Genomic DNA, 17346 nt, shown 5'->3' on the forward strand with positions numbered 1-17346 from the left:
GGGATAAGGGCCATTTTAGCTGCCATTGGTGACAGATGTTTCTACTAATTTCGCACCCCTGTAAACCTCCCAAACGCTTACAAATTTAATCATTTTGTCTTCATGCCATACTGTTTACGTGCAACAAATATCTTTTTTGCATTTGCTTTCTTTATGATGTTGCAATTTTAATGGCCAGAAGTGTAATACGAATTAAATGACACTGTAAAAAGGAACTATATGAAATCAGGATTTCAGTATCCGAAAAATACTAAATTATGTTAAATAAAATTTTTGTTAATTAATTTTAGCATTTTAGTAAGTAGGCGTTTATTATCCATGCTTCTATACTCTTGTTTCTTTTACCTTAAATGCAGTTTTTGGAAAATTTTATTCGAAAATATGCTATGTGACAATTTCATATACTATTCACATTTCCTGACTTTCCTGAGGTTTTTTACATTTCCTGACTTCGGAAACCCCAATGGTCTCTATAACAGCGCCCAACTGAAATATGGTTGTAGTAACTTGTGACCTCTTGAATTTATTTCACTAAGTCTCGTGCTTCTCTCTCTTTGCAGAAATGATGGCAGAATGTAAGGAATTATCTTATTCCTTTGTCCTTGCATATGTGGTAGGTTTGTAGCACATCCAGTGAACAAATCGTGTTTCAAATCTCGTCGAAACCACAGCAGAAGTTTTACATTTCTTAGGTTTGAAAACTCTAACGGTCACTATAAGTTTACATTTATTTTCATTACTGCATCATTTGTTATAAATCTGACTGGTGTCATAATGAGCATTGTAGAAGTGGTATTTTTAAATAGTTTTCTTCATAATAAAATTAAAATAAAACATAAATAGAAGAAAAAGAGGAAAAAGGAAAAAAATGGAAAAATTATTTTGCAATGCAACTTCCCGTTTAGAATCTTCTTAAAATTTAAATTAGCGTTTTATAGGAGTTGAATAAAACCGCTAAGCAGTGATAGTTCAATTCGGGTTTAAATTCCAGTCAATACGATGATTTCATGGGCTTTCGAAAGCATCCCTCCCTTTAAGCAGACAATCTTAGAGTGCTTTGCCGTGTTCGAGCAAACGAAAATGCAAGCATCCAAAATTAACAAGGTGTAATGAGGACTTATGTTCAGCTTCAGTGGCACTTACATTATATGCACGTAGAATCATGCTTGAAATTCTGCATGATAGCAGCAATATTCTCTGCGAAATGTTTAGAGGAAAAGTAACATGTTTAATTTACAAGCTTCCTTCGGAAAATATAGGACGGAAGTTAACTGGCCTCACATGTTTGAAACTCTATTTTTACTTCCAAAGCATTTTGATTCTGTTAGTAACTTTAGTTTCTTTAGAACTTTGCCTTCTGTCTCAAGTAACATTTGAAAGTGTATTTTAAATGGAAAATTTTTAGTGAAATTCTTTCCTTCAAAGACCAAAAATATTATCTCACGTACAAGATTTTGCAATAATTGAATTTGGCTGCTAAAGGGTGTTAGAATATTCTCCACAGAAAATATGTACGAACAGATGTAAAATGGAAAAGAGTAGTTGCGACAATATAAACGGAATTAAAGTATTTTTGATCATTCAGAGCAACGTCGCATTTTGAGCAAAGGCCACTTGAGCAAAGAAACATGGAATTCTTCGATTAGGTCGTAGGCTACAATATTTCCCACCATACGATATGCATTCTTTCTTGCGAACGTTTTAAGAATATTAAAATTCTTTGAAAGAAAATTAGTGGCCAGTCTGAGACAGATATCCAAAGCGATATTCTACCAGTATTTCCAGGGATGACAAAAGCGTCCGAGCAATTATTTATGTTGTAACATTACTTCTAAAATGGCTGGGTAATAATCTGAAATAAGACTACCCTACGCATATTTTCTGCTTCGTGGCGGATATTTAAATTATATGTACACTTACGGCCAATAAAATAACGAACAAAGAAGGTACCTTCAGGATGAGCTTAAATTTTGTTGATGTACTGTAAAAGATTAATGTTGCACATTATTGGAAAACCAGAACGACAGCGAATACAGAAGCATTTGCAGTACTGAATTCGTTTAACTTAATACAATGTTGTATCCTCTGATGCTGCAGTTTGGCTGAGATAGGAATAAAACATATGATTAAAGTTAAGTTAACGAGGAATGGATACAAGGTCCCCGACCATGGAATTGTCTGGCAAATGACATAATCTATCGTAGATGGTTTGAGCAGTGACGCAGCCGATCATTATTTTGCTGGAATACTTATTCATGATTGGAAACATAAGAAATCATTTCCATATCACTGGTCGTCCGTATTCTGTTTACAACTACATCAGCAATTCTATATCGTAGGCTGTAGTCTTCCAGATTATATTGCTTGCACTGGGGAAAATGTGCGGATCAGTAGAGATATGATCATCCATTTTCAAAATTAAGCGTCACTCATCACTAAATGTACTCATGTTTAGACTGTGGCATTCAACGTTGCTCTAGGCTGGCTGGAAATAGAGTTGCCGATGCTCCGGTGTTAGAGATAGTATACGTAAAAGGCGCTAAAATCACACTCTTCCGCGAGCGTCTACAGGCTCCATTACGTGTTTACGTGTCTGTCCACTACTTCTAAATCATTGGACAGAATGGCAATAACGATAGACGTGGCGAACTGGCTTTATGATTTTTAGTCCAAAAAAAGATTTTTCTGAAACACGCGATGCCTAAATTGTAGTCTGGTGTCCTTTGAGTACTCTTGTTTCCTTCGCCGCTTGCTTTCCTCGCATATATGCGGCCAACGAAACACCGATTTATAAAGGCTGCCGCTTCATATTTATAGTGCTACTGCATGGTGTGCAAATCTGTCAAACTAGGGCATGTTTACCTCTTTTTGCACTGACTTCCTTTCCTTGAAGATGTAAAACATCTGATATTATGATTAGCTGTTTAAATGTTTTCTTGACTTCCGGTTAAAAAAGGGCCATATATGAATGGTATTCTAGCTACTTACTTAGAGTTTTTGTTAGGAAAACCGAATTGCTAAATCTCGGCCATATGGGTTTAATGAAGTCTTCTGCCATAACTGCAGCGAATGAGTTCACTGTAGATGATATCGTGCTCAGAGATGCGCTGAAGATGCCGGCAATGCACAGGCCAGGAAGTCCTGGATATTCACTCATTGTAGTCGCAATGTAGTAAGGCAGTAACTATCAGGTAAGAAAAAAAATCATTGCGTATCGTATAAAAACTAAAAATAGTGAAACTGTATATTAATAACAACTTAATAAATTTAAACAATTCGAGTTCTTTGCAATTTGATCTCCTCAAACATTTTTTAGTGAAAAAAGGGCCTTTCAGTTTACATTTTAAAAATTCATTAATTATACAATTCTTTTTTTTTTTTTTTTTTTTTTTTCGTTTCACTGAAATGGAATTTATTTAAGACGGAGTTATTTTTTTAATAACACTGCTGTAACACTCCATACTGAAATGGAATTTACATAGGGCTGATTTAGCTTATTTTTATAACATTTATGCAATGTTTTATTCTTTATATAGTTTTCACATCGAAGGTTTTCTTTCCTCCTTTTGTGAAAATTGTTTTAAGACCTATATTAATAGTATATAGGGACAAATTCTGATTGATTTTCTGTAAAATGTATGGGTCCAATGTGGTATTCCTTGTCATCATCGGTTTATGTTTTTATTTTCTATTGTTAATAACCTAATATTTTATACGTTTCTGCGAGAATTTATGTTATCTTATTTCCTTTTCTTCCAAAGGATATTAGAAGTTAATTATTATATTTCCGACGAATTTATTCGTTAAAGGCTGTAGTCTTCCAGATCATATTGCTTGCACTGGGGAAAATGTGCGGATCAGTAGAATTTATACGTTAGTTTTTCAGTTCGCAAAAAGTTTTAATAACTTCCATTACCGTTATAGTTAATCATAAATGAGATTAAATCATGTGTGCGAGTTTGTAAAGGTCTTTCAGACATAAATGTAATGCGGAAAAAAGTATTTTGAGTACTTTTACATCTTACTAAAAGAAAGTTTAAAAGATAAACGGTATTAAACTTCCGAAAATGTGCTTAAAATTTGTGTATATCGTCCTATGTGCACATTGTGATAAAACTGAATTGCATTCAGATTTGTTCAAAATGTACCTGTAAAATATTCAGGTTTCTTCTATGCGCTTTAAAGCACATTTACTTCCTGTTGTGAAAAATAACAATTGCTTATGTATTTGAAGAAGATTTTGAAAAATTTCTTCGGAAAATAGAATCAGCTCTTAATAATTACGCCTATGTATGAAAATAAACGAGTTTTTTAAAGAAATTTTGAGAAACCATTTTGAAGAAAAAAAGCATTCCTTGATTAGCAGTAGATAAACAAGATCTCTCCAAACTGCTGCATAAACACTTCATTCAATATTCCTCATCGTAAGTGTATAAAAACGTGATATTATAACTATGCGTCTATGACTCCTAGTTTTTGAGAAAAGGCGAATAAAACCTTTTAGCGCCATGCCTGGTTTAAGAAAATCAAACATTACCTTAAACGCTATAAAGCTCGAAACTATTAATATAAACTCTAATTTACTAATAGTAAAGAAAATTTTAGATGTATTTTACGCGATTTATGAATACAAATTACATTGTATTCATAAATCGCGTAAAATACATACATACATACGATTTATGAATACAAATTGGTCAAGAAAGCTTCCTTATATAAAAGTTTGTAAGCATTCTTACGAATTGAGGAGCTAATATTGCCTATGAACTTCCACATGGAAATTCTCTTTTCTAGTTAAACTAACGCTATTGCTCAACGACATAGGTAAATTTGTCTATCGTTCTAAATTTTGGCATACACTATCTGTAAACAGTCTCATTTAAGTAATATTTTAGTAACTTAAATTTATCAAACCGACAAGCAGAGATAGCTTCAACAAGGTCGAAGACGTATGACTAGATTAGGCTTTTTGAGTATGGCAAACCCAAGCTCTCTGTCTAAGAGAAGATTGTGAGCTTATGGAGGACTTTTGGGGAAAACTGGCTCGTACTCACCTTACACATGGGGAAAAGCAAGCATGCAGCAAACCCGTACGCTTGGGTTTGAAACCAAAGTAGGTCGAAATACCAGTATTCACTGGTCTTAACCACTCGGCCACCAGTGGAGTCCGAAAAATCTGATATGACAGATACAGGATAAATTTTGAAGTTCTTATCAGAGATTCTGAGAGTTCATTATTTAACACTTATTTTCCAAAACGGATTTTGTATATTGCGATGAGATAGCTTGTTTATTTGAAAATAGGGATACCAACACAAAGGCCGAAGAAATGGAGGCTGTTTATAGATTATAAGGTATTTCTTTTGCCTTGCTAACTCGTCTTCGTGGGGTAGTGGATATGTACGCTGAGCCGGTATTCCAGAGGTCCGTGGTTCGATTCCCGGTGAAGGCGTTTGCTAATTTTTTCATCTTGCCTGCTTCCAAAAAATACCTAGTGTCTCTACAGTGGCACCCGAACTAAAAGCGTTTTGGATGATGATTCTCCGCACCCAGAATTTGGCGATTGGGTCCCCTAAAAAAACAGTCGTCCTTTATAAGGGGGAGTATATAAGGTATTTTTGCTGCTACCTAGCGTGCCTTCGTGGTGTAGTGGTTCTGAACGCTGGGCCGGTATTCCAGAGGTCCGGGGTTCGATTCCGGCAAAGGCATTTGCTCATTTTTCATCTTCCCTGCTTCCAAAAAATGTATGTATACATAATGTCTCTACAGGATATTGTTCGAACAAAGCATGAAAGTAGTCATGTTTCAGGAGGAAAAAAGCATAATTTTTAGTGCTACTTAGTTATTCTACATGCATTAAATGATCCTATAAAAACATAAAATTTTACTTAGCAGTGTATATTAATGCAAAAGCTAATGACAAATTACCTAGAAATATGACGAATTCTACTACGTAGACTGCAATGTTTGTATACAAAATACTATTATGTTTTGCACGTGTGGGATCGTAAAGACAAGCATCATATTAAAATTTCAGGTGTAATAGGAATACTTTAAACGCCTTAAAATAAAATCCTATTTTTACGCGCCGTTTAATTATTCAGCTAGCTGGTAACTTAGTATTTAACTGTGCAGTCTTAGGCTTGGATTAACGTTTAATTTGAATTGACTGTTCTTATTTCATTTATATCGACTCAAGCTGTGGTTATTCGTAGCACCCTGACCCTTAAGTTATGCCCTTACATTTAAAGTTCTGTTTAAATGAAAACTCTGTTTTAAAACCTTCACAAGAGTTTCTATATGTATAGAAACTATCTCAGACTATCTTTAGGTACTATCTCAGACATGGTGATAACTCAATACATATTAGTTAGGGTTACAGGACTAAAGTTCCGGTATTAAACAAGTACTGCCACCTTCTATAAAGTAATAAGTTTGAATTTGAAGACATAACGAATAAGCCTAAATTTTATGCAGAGCAGTTCTGCACGAAAGGGTAACATAAAATGAAACAAAAATGATAGAAAATATAGTTATTGAACTTTTGAAAAATTGCAAAGAGGGTGCAATATGGCGCTTAAAATTCAGTTTCTTAACTCTTATCCTGATATTTCCAGGAAATTTTAGGATCCCTAAATGGATAGAAGTAGAACATTTGCATTGGGAAATGATGCTATAAAGAACGTGTACAACCACAACGCTAAGCAATTAAGCTAAAGAATAAATGGCGATATAGTAGATACAAAATATTGAAGGAAATTTACTAGAATTGTAGTCAAAGCAATTATCACTGATTATAATGTTTTATACATATAAAACAACGATATATTTTATTAAAGTTATACCGTTGTCAGATTGAAAACAAAGTTCAATGGTAAAATTCAAAAAGCTCAATATTTCACGTCTCTATAACAAAAAATGAATGAAATTCCGTTGCTCAGTTTTATTAGCGTTCTTTAATTGCAATACAAGAAGCCATACCGAAAATACTCGTAATTATCGCAAGTTTCCCTAGGAGGTCGTTTTGAATATTGAAAATTAAAACTTTAAAATCTGAGAGTAGTGAATATTAGAAATTCGAGCGGCTAAAATTGATGCGTAATATGATACATGCCAGTTTCGCTCAGAAAGTCTTCCATGAACTCATCCTTCCCATCATATAAAAAAACCTTCTTGCGCTTCGCTGTATTTAATTATATAGACAAATTGTAAAAGAAAATTTGTAAAATAAATTAACATTTGTAAAAGAAAAATACTATATAAGTCAGTAGGAATTATTCTGCAGCAGAAAATTTGATCTGAAAAATCAATTTATATATCTAATGCAGAAAAACTTATTATTTATATTAATTTATATATTTTGTTTTATTTCCGATAATTTTTTTTTCACTATTTTACCGGTACTAGTTGTTCCAAAACTTTACCTGATCCGCAGACTGAACTGGCTTCTCAGGAGAAGTCATAGGATCGCATAACCGGTAAGTAGCATAGATAACAAGACCACTCAGACAGCATAACAGCTGGAATATTACTAACATTGGTGCACTACAAACTGTGGCACTGAAAGAGAGAATGCTAGCTTTAGCTGTTAAGACTTGTAACTTTTCGTAGTGATTGCTTACATTTTCTTCAAAGAAAAGCAACAACTCACGAATACTCGGAAAGCAAAGCTGCTTCAGAGATACTGGTTCCAAAGGCCAATCTGGCTTTTATCAAGGACACTAAAACTAAATTTTTTCCTATCATACTCACATGAAATGATATATACAGAATGATGCTTTATATCAGTAGCTGCGGTTAAATAACATTCCTCTTTGTCACGTCCATCTTTATCATTTCCCCAACCTTATTCTTACAGTGTATGTATGGCCATGATGTTTTGGTTGATCAATGCAAACAGAAACGGAACAGAAGACGTTATTATTTGATTTTTGACACGCTGTTATATGTTACCAATCATATATAAGTATTGAAAATAATCAGAAATTATTAACTGACAAAAGAATCAGTATAGTTAATTGATAAATATATTGCGAGAGACAATACACTTCTTTTATACCGCCGAGTTTTGTGATTAAATTTGAAACATTAAATCTGAAATCTTATGATCTGCAGAGTAACAACATAAAACTCACTGATGACAGATGAAACATGTTCTTACATCGTTATATGATAGACTTTTGCTTCTAAATATTGCGTATGAATTCTGCTGTAACCACGATTTTTAACTAAAACTTGTGGATGGATTTTTGTGTTCAGAATTTTGCCGGAATTCATTTGATATTTTAGAATAATTCAACAAGTTTCGCAGTTTGTTTGTGAACTGACAATTTTATTAACAACGATCAAATCAATAAAACTTCAATCGAAGCTCTGAATATTTTAATAATCTACAGAAAATGGAAATTTGAATATATTAATTTTTAACAAGCTGTTGGAAAATGGTGCTACCATTGCGATGCCTCTATACTATCTCACTTAAATTTATTGAATATCATTGTCATTTCACAGCTTTTTAGCGGAAAGAAACTAAATATTAAGAAGATTTCGTAGAAGATTTACTCAATTCATTTGATTAATGAGTACATTTTAACAGCGCCATAATGAGTATGTTTTTAACATGAGTATATTTTAAACTAATGAGTATATTTTAACAGAGCCATCATAAACATATATAATTCTATAGATGGTTAAGTAATATTGTTATAATTATATAGATTCTATAGACATATTAAGCTGCATAACAAGCACTACAAAATGTCTAGTAATAATGTCTTGCACTAAATTAAGTAGGATATATATTGTTGCGTGCGTACGGGTTCGTTATGAAAAGAATGCACAAGTCCGATGAAAAATGAAGAAAATTTATTATTATCACAACAAAAATGCTTAAATTTTCTCAGATATTCGTGCAGTATTACAATATCTCACAGTAGTTATCTTTTAACTACTCAAACGTTCAAGAGAAATTAATTCAAAACAGCTAAAGAAAGCTAATACGCGAATTCGCTACAGTCAACAAGAGCAATTTTCTAAACAAAATCTTAAAACAGCAACAAACTAACTAATAATTCAGAAGTCAAACAACAAAAATCAGCGTTATATTTACATTTTTTTTTTTCCCCCACAGGAATAGTTTCGATGGTTTCACCGAACCACCATCTTCAGCTGCAAAACCGCAAATGAACCAGATAGGAAATAATGATTAGATAAGATAAGAAAGCCTGGACAAGAATAAGCAAGTGGCGCCATCTGTTGGTGAAACCAGAACTAAAACACAATTTCTTTAAAGGCCGAAGGCAAATTTGGATTGGAATTAGGATCGTTAACTAGAACAGAAAGATTTTTATGAATGTGAAATGCCTCTAGAAAATGCAGTTCTCCAATGGAAGATTCTTGTCCAGGCTTTCTTATCTTATCTAATCATTATTTCCTATCTGGTTCATTTGCGGTTTTGCAGCTGAAGATGGTGGTTCGGTGAAACCATCGAAACTAGTCCTGTGAAAAAAAAAAAAAGTAAATATAACGCTGATTTTTGTTGTTTGACTTCTGAATTAGTATTTCATCGGCGTGTTATTGTGTCTTAAACTAACTAATATCACAACGAACTGAGAGGTTTTCCTCCTTTTATAAAATTTTAAATCGCGAGCGAGAATTTTCTGGAACTTTCTTGAAATCAAAAAGAGATATTTATTTATTAAATATTAAATGCACGTGCTCTTGTATTTTTGATTTTCCGGCTTAGCTTTCCTTTAATATCCGTCACGCGCTACACTGCACGAAATAATTTATAATTCAATTAATTTATAATTCAACTAACATTAGCTATTTAAATACCAAATCCGTAGCACTATAATATATCACACGTTTTGTTATTACGTTTAATTGGTTTGAAAAGTAACACAGATTATTTATGATACACAGAGACAGCTCTAACATTATATTAACATTATATAACATTATATTAACTCTATTCGATTAGTTTCTTATTTTTATTCTGATTTAAAAGCCCGAGTGGAGGCTTTCCTGTAAGCCCGAGAAGGGGCTATCTGTTATTATTTCTTTGAGTAAATAAAAAAAAGGTTATTTTAACCCTTCTTTATACTCTGTCATAAATACTCGAACTCAGCGATAAGTCGCTACTTAGTTCACCAGATTCCTTTACATTTCACAATAGACAAAGTACTGAGGAGCATTGTAAGTGTAATAGCAGAGAGTAATTGATGATAACACTCTTGTATTTCAACATAAAATTGTGAGCACTTGCTTCATTACAAGAACTAACAGTTGCATTATATAATAAGTAATTTAATCTTATAATTAAAAATCTAATTAATTATATACATACTATTTTCTTTATCAGAACATTATACTACTATACATGAAAATACAAGGATTATGATATATTTAATACATTTAAATAATTAAGGCGTTTCCTGCTAGTAGGGAAAAAATCTAAACATGCAATATAGCATCTTTTATAACTAATCATTTAACTGAATTCGATTTTTATTAGTAACTAGTATTTTATCAGCAAATACCTCTAAATAGAAATTTTCGCCAAAACACTTTATTTAATTACAAAATTAATTCTTCGTTTCTTTAATTTTAATAATAATATCAACTCAAATTAAATTTAAAAACCCCATCATCTTCATCTTTCAGGGTCATTTAATTTCACCGAAATTCACAATGAACTTTCAATTAAATCTCTATAAAAGTTAAATGGTAAGATAATCTCTTTGATTACAAAAGTTCTGACACAGTTCTCATCTTATTACAGACGTTACGACAGTCAATTCCTTGATCCAATTTCGGATTCTCCTATCTCGATTACAGTATTACCGTGCACTTACGAAATTCGCCGTCGTGTGCATTTACATAAATAAATTACTTCAATGTACAATTATATTAGTATAATATCAAATTAAGGTAAGATTTCTTTAAAATTTGTCGTCAATTATCAAAATGGAACGAAAAGTAACTTACATGATAGCTCGTTTACTACTTTTGAGTGTCAACATTCTTTGGACTTGGATTTGATTTCCGGAATAAGCGCCGATTGTAATCACTAAACCAAGCAAGACCACGCTAACCATGGTATAATGAGCCTCAGGATCGAAAGAAAATCTAGGGGGAAAAGCATACGTATTTCACATTCGTCACTAAATACAAATATTAAAAAATAACCCTTTTGACTTTTAGGCATACCCTTTTACGTACTATAATAAACACTGATATGCAGATTGGCAGTGTATTCAGTTAGTATTTTTGTGTTCGAAGGTTTCTTGGGTTTAGAGTAACTTATTATTACACTTGATGAAGAATCAAAAAATAATTTATTCGCCAGTATTACAGAGGACATTTCCGAAGACAAGTTTTAAAGTCGTCGAAAAACTACGATAAACACGCTGAATCAGTCAGCAACATTATTCAAGCTATAACGGTAAAGACAGCTTCATGGTAAACCCCTAAAGTACAGCTCCCGACTCGGTCGTTCGCTCTCAAGCTAATCTCTGAACTCAAGACAGTACTACTCCGCGTACAGAGAAGATATATATAACTTTAACCTACCTCCGAGAATATTTCCGAGAAAACCGCTAAGAATGCGTTCTAGAATGTTCTCGCTCTGCCTATGGCATATCTCCAATTTTGACGCCAAATATCTCCAAATATGGCAACCCTGTCTTTTCTTGCCACTTTCTGGCAACCCTAACCCCGCTTTGCGAGAAAGCTATCTCACCATAGCTGGACATTTCGCAATAGTATTTGTACTGAACTTGAATTACCAAGTTCAGTCAAACATTGTACGTACAGTTTATTACAACTTCAGTGCATAAAGGATTAAATATTTTTAACTTCTTCATTTTCAATGGAAAGTTACAATTTGAAAGTTGAAGAACACAAACTGTTTTCTTTTCGCTTTTATACTCTGAAGCAATAAATTATTATATACATCTTAGTAAAATTATACGAAACAGTAGTAACGCAGAATGGCACAATATCTGGAAATTGATGGCTGGGGTCACAGAATCGGCCTATACCCATTGGAAAACAGATAGTGGAATGTAAAGCGTACTTTAAGCTACAGACATTACTGAGTTCGATCGAAATAAAATCATTAATAGCAATAAATTTGGAATTTAAACTACCCCAAAGATAAAAGTTCTAGGGATTCCGCGTTTCCATCAAAGCAGCAAATACGTATGCCGATTGTATCTGTAAATGTGCAGTGAATGCTTGAGATCAGCGGAGATTGACCTAAGAGTTTAATGTCAAAGGTGCCGAAGAATCTCACGCGTTTCTTAGTCAGATTAGGTACGTTTATGAAAAGATTTTCCCTTTTATTGTATTAAAAACATGTGGAATGGAAGTAACCAATAACGGTCTAACTATTATTCCTTGTAATTAGTACACTTAATAAGGAATACTTTTTTCTCACACAAGAATGTTTTTTATTCTACATTGTTGCTGCAGTAATGTTTTTCAAAGTAATCAGTACTATCTACAATGTGTTTAGTAAACTTTACTTCCAGTTGTCAAATACGTGCAATATGCCATTTTTTGTAATATCTTCTCCTAAGATCTTTTTCTTCTCACATCTGTAGTATCCTAAGAAGACCTCTGCGTATTACATTAGAATTGACTTCAATATCAGAATTGTGCACACAAAAACAGAAAAAAATGTCTGCCTTTTACAATGGAAATCAATTTTATATGTTGGAGCATCTGTCTTTGGTGGATCAGGAATATAATTTGCGGCCAGATGTTGCGCCACAATGTGTGGTACAAAGGCATAGATAAAAAGATAACCCGAAATGCAGTTTCGGATGTTTACATCCAGTATGATTTTGGAGTTTCGTGAACACTCACAATTAGCACTGCTCGGAGGAACCCACATTTGGTACTACATAGCTCATTCCTTCTGGTTTCATTTTCTGCAAAGAAAACTATGTTTGGTGGTAAATCCAATAAGTAATAATTATTAAAAGAATTACCTTGAATACGGACTGAATTATAGATTTATAGCTACCTGAAAACACTTAGACACAAATAAATAAGGACACAAAATAAATAAGATTTAGACTTCATGTGCAATACAAGAATTTTTTACGTTTTTATGGAATACAGAATTCATGCGTAGTTTGGTTGTTTACATCTGTCGCCATAGAAAAAGAAAACAAAATAAAAAATACATAAGCAGAAATACATCTGGCGCGAGCAAAGCGCAACCTATACAGAAGGATAAAATACTTAGCATTCCTTAACCAACCAAATGCTGTGTATGATGCATTCCATCATCTCCATTATGCTTTCTGGATTCGTTTGCACATGTTTCTGTCTTTGCTTTAAAAATGGAATGGATATGCTTTATGTTTATTTTTAAAGTATGGCATCATTAACTGATAAATAACTGATATTTAATTTCATTAATGTAATGAATATTACTATAATTAATAAATTTATTTTCATCAATGCAATAAAATATATCTGACAGCTATTAACTAGTAATCTTGTGACAAAAGTAAAGAAAGTGTGCTTATGTATGCACAGATTTAATCCTTTACATTAAATCATATTTAAATGCTGAGACGTATTCTTCACAGCATTCACAGTATATATAGGTATGATAAATATTCATCCTAGTGACCACTACTGTATCTATTCCAATGTCGTTTATTGTTATCGTTATGCTTCATCATAATACCTCTTCTAAACTAAATAATCTAAAGAGCATGCTCCTTAGAATACTTCATGTTCAAAATTCATGCATGAACCTTACAAACATCAAAAGACATTTGATATCCAAATAACAATTATTTTAAAAATCTACTGGCAATTTATTTTCTATTCATGCCAGTGAAGATTTTATTCATGCCATTTGTAGTTATTTGATTATTTATATATGTCAAAATTAGAGCATTAATCCAAAATTTTTACAAGAAACTGAACAATGATATTATAAATTAAACAATAGTACTATTAATTACTCATATTACTATTTGTTACTTACTTTTTAATTATTTATTTAAATGCATATAATAAAAGTAATGTCATCCAACAGTAATGTAATATACAATTGACTGAGAAATAGAATATACTCGTAATACCGAATTTAAATTTTTAAATAAAAGGCAAAATTCACCGTATCCTGAAATTATTTGCAGTTTTACCAATTCAAATGAACAAAGTTAATTTGAGCAACAAAAATATGTATTCAGTTGATCGAATGATAAAATTATCAAAGTAACTGATAGTTTTAGAGACAATAGATCTGCAGTTTTTACAATTAGTAAGCGCAACATAAGATCTGTGAGATAATATATCGGATTCAATTGGACAAGATAAAAAACAGTCTACAAATCTCCGTAAGCTTTTACAGTCATTTACCTCGCCTTTTAGGTTTATATATTAGTAAGATATCATTAACTTACTTCAAGGTAATACTTGTAATTTATTTTCGTTAGTAGAATAAAATATTGTTTTTCAAAGAGGGTGAATATATAGAGTACCTTGGTACAACAAGCCTGCCCCCTTCCTGAGCAATACGAAATACTTCTTTGATGCCTCCCAAATCCACACAGCCCTTGATAGAGATTGTAAGGAGGCAAGTATACATAAGAATTGTTTGGATAACATCTGTCCATAAAACAGCTTTCATGCCACCCTGAAACGAAAAAACCTCTATTTTAGAAAAGAAGCTAAATAACAGCAGAAGTTACAGAACATAAAATGTTACTTACCAATGTGCAATAAAATGTACAAACGATTCCAATTGAAATGACAGATATCATAAGGGATAGGTTAGTGATGGCACTCAGTGCTAAGGCAGGCGCATACAATGTTATTGAAGTGAAGAGTACCTTCAAATTAAAAGCAAATGTTATTGTGATGATAGTCAAGTAAAACAAAAGACGCAAATAATAAGAATAAATAATTGTGTAGGATTGTAATCAACAAAGGCAAATAACAATTAACTATTTTAATTATATATGTGGTATCCTTAACTGAGTACACACCTAACTGCTATTAAAAAATAACGTCCCAAAGTGATACAGAAAAACTGAACTACCAAGCCAGTCATGTCAAATTTTGTCAATTAATTTTTAATTAATAAATCATAAATATTTTTGATTATAGGCAATTTATACTTTCATAACACAGAAATATTAATCCATTCACTGGCGTCCGACAGGGAAGGCCGTAGAACTAATCATTATACTTGGGTGCAAGAGACACTTGGACCCTGGGTGACAGCCGCAATGAAAGTGCTGGGTACAGGGGAACGCGAAAACAGAACAGCTCGATAAAAAAACAAAACGGTTTGTAAAGAAAATGGAGTGTATAGAAGGATTGAATGGACAAGGATCGATCCTGAACTTGGAATTAACAGCACTGTATACTTCCTCAAAACAAACAGAGCCTTCTCGCCGTCGGTAGACTAGTTCATTTTCAGTTCTTACAGTGTTATACATTGACTTGCATGTGACAATTGAATTCTGAGCAGTGAATGTAGTTTAAATTCGCTGCTTTACAGCAATGGTATAGATTAGACTCTTTGAATTAAATTAAGTTATATCTTGCGTAATATTGTCAATTAATTTTAATTCATAAATTCATAAATATTTTTATTACAGGTTAATGATGAGAAATCTGATGGCACTTAAGGACGGTGCATAAGAGAAAAAATTATTGCATTAAATTTGAGAAGTCCTTTTAAAATATTGTGAACTTAAATGACTTTAAAACAAATATGTTTGCAATGATCAATACCTGTATTTTATATTTTCATAAAAGTAATACTTTGAAGCAAAGAGCTTTTCAATCCCGCGTCTACACGATTCCCTCCCCTTTTTTTTACACGATTGTTTCAACTCTTCAATAATAGAGCTATTTTTGCTGAGGAATGTCCTTTTTTTCCATTGCACCCTTTCAAAAATGTTAGCTACGCTTCTTTAAAGCTTATGGCGTATTGAAAGTATTCAGTGCCAAGCAATATCACAGTTTAGTGTTCCTCTTCAAAAAGGCTGAGAAACAAACTTCAAAAAGGCTGAGAACAAATCTCGTAGAGAAAACAATGTAAGAATTAAATAACCTCATCATGGCAGAAAAAAAAGCTAGGAAAAAACTTCGAATTTGTGAAACAAAACGTCGTCATAAAGTGATGATAAAATTTCTTAGTTTCAATACATCATCGGACTAAATATCGAGGTAAAATAAATGCAAGCACCTACAAAATATCGAGTGACAATAACTTGCAAAAATATGGGTTTTATGCATTTAGGATTCTCAGAACTCTACAAAATATATTTTGCAAGTGCATTTTTATTTTACGTACAAGGAAACTTCTTTAAAACGATCACTTAAGGTTCTAAATTATTTAGAGGTGATCATCTTAATGCAGTTTTATTTAATAAAGATATTAATTCATTTTTTCAAAAATCTAGTTATTTTTAGCATTGATCGTCTTGCAGAGATGGTCTTTAAGAGAGATTCCACTGCAGTTTAATTGGCAGAGAAAATATAAAAAACAATTTTTTAATTTGCTGAATGTTATATATTGTTTAATGGGAAATTTGAAATCACTTATCTTTTGATTCCCTGTTTGGTTTGTACTGTACATCAGTAGTTTTAATTCACAATTTTCACATTTTTAAGCAATTATGTAACAGATTTATGAATTTCCGAGATATTTCTGTAGTCAGATGCTTTGTAGGTGCTTTATTTTCTACCATGATGCTTTCAAATTGCGAAATTTGTGCGCCACTTTATTTTCTATGATGATGTTCTAGAAACTACGTTGTTTCTTTTTATTCTCCTCTACCAGGATGCTTCGAAGACGATATTTTCCTCTTGCGTTGTTCTCTGGGCGATGTTTTTGGCGGACATCATCTATATATAGATATATATCTACAGAATAAAATAGCTTTTATTTAATATTATTTAGAATCCTCAAATATATTCTCTCCGCTTATTTCATAGAGAATTATAGCATCTTCCTGTGCGTACTATCGTGGTATAAGTGTTAACACACACATCTGGCATCTGGAAGTCTGTGGATCGAATTCTACAGAGGGCATAAAGTCGATTTTTCACGTTTATAACTCCAAAAAGGCCTAATGATTCTACAATAAACATGAACTAATTATATGTGGTGGACGTAAATTTGTAACACCTGATTTTTTTCCATTGGGCTCCATGACTTTTCTCTGTCACATTTTAATTTAGGAAATATGAAAGGAATTATCGCATTCTTCCACTCGTCTCATTAATTAAGTTACTAATTAATTAAGTGGTAGCATGTCTAGTTGGTAATCGGAAAATTCTTGTTTCGAGTCACGGGGA

At 32.5% G+C, this 17346-nt stretch overlaps 1 protein-coding gene across 4 annotated transcripts in view; it reads right to left on the reverse strand.

The window, feature by feature from the left end:
* The window catches only part of LOC118203728 (putative sodium-dependent multivitamin transporter), a 58057-nt gene that overhangs the window by 26125 nt on the left and 14586 nt on the right, over positions 1-17346 (reverse strand). For all 4 annotated transcript variants that reach the window (XM_035376013.2, XM_085822364.1, XM_085822366.1 and 1 more), the window contains exons 4-8: positions 14745-14864; positions 14514-14668; positions 10990-11130; positions 7425-7560; positions 2989-3184 (exon numbers count right to left, since the gene is read on the reverse strand). In XM_035376013.2, coding sequence (XP_035231904.1) covers positions 2989-3184; positions 7425-7560; positions 10990-11130; positions 14514-14668; positions 14745-14864 — 748 coding nt within the window. The remainder of the gene's footprint in view (positions 1-2988; positions 3185-7424; positions 7561-10989; positions 11131-14513; positions 14669-14744; positions 14865-17346) is intronic.

This window comes from Stegodyphus dumicola, chromosome 8, assembly GCF_044657685.1.
Source record: "Stegodyphus dumicola isolate Sdum_Otavi_A_Nest chromosome 8, ASM4465768v1".
NCBI classification, from domain to species: Eukaryota; Metazoa; Arthropoda; class Arachnida; order Araneae; family Eresidae; genus Stegodyphus; species Stegodyphus dumicola.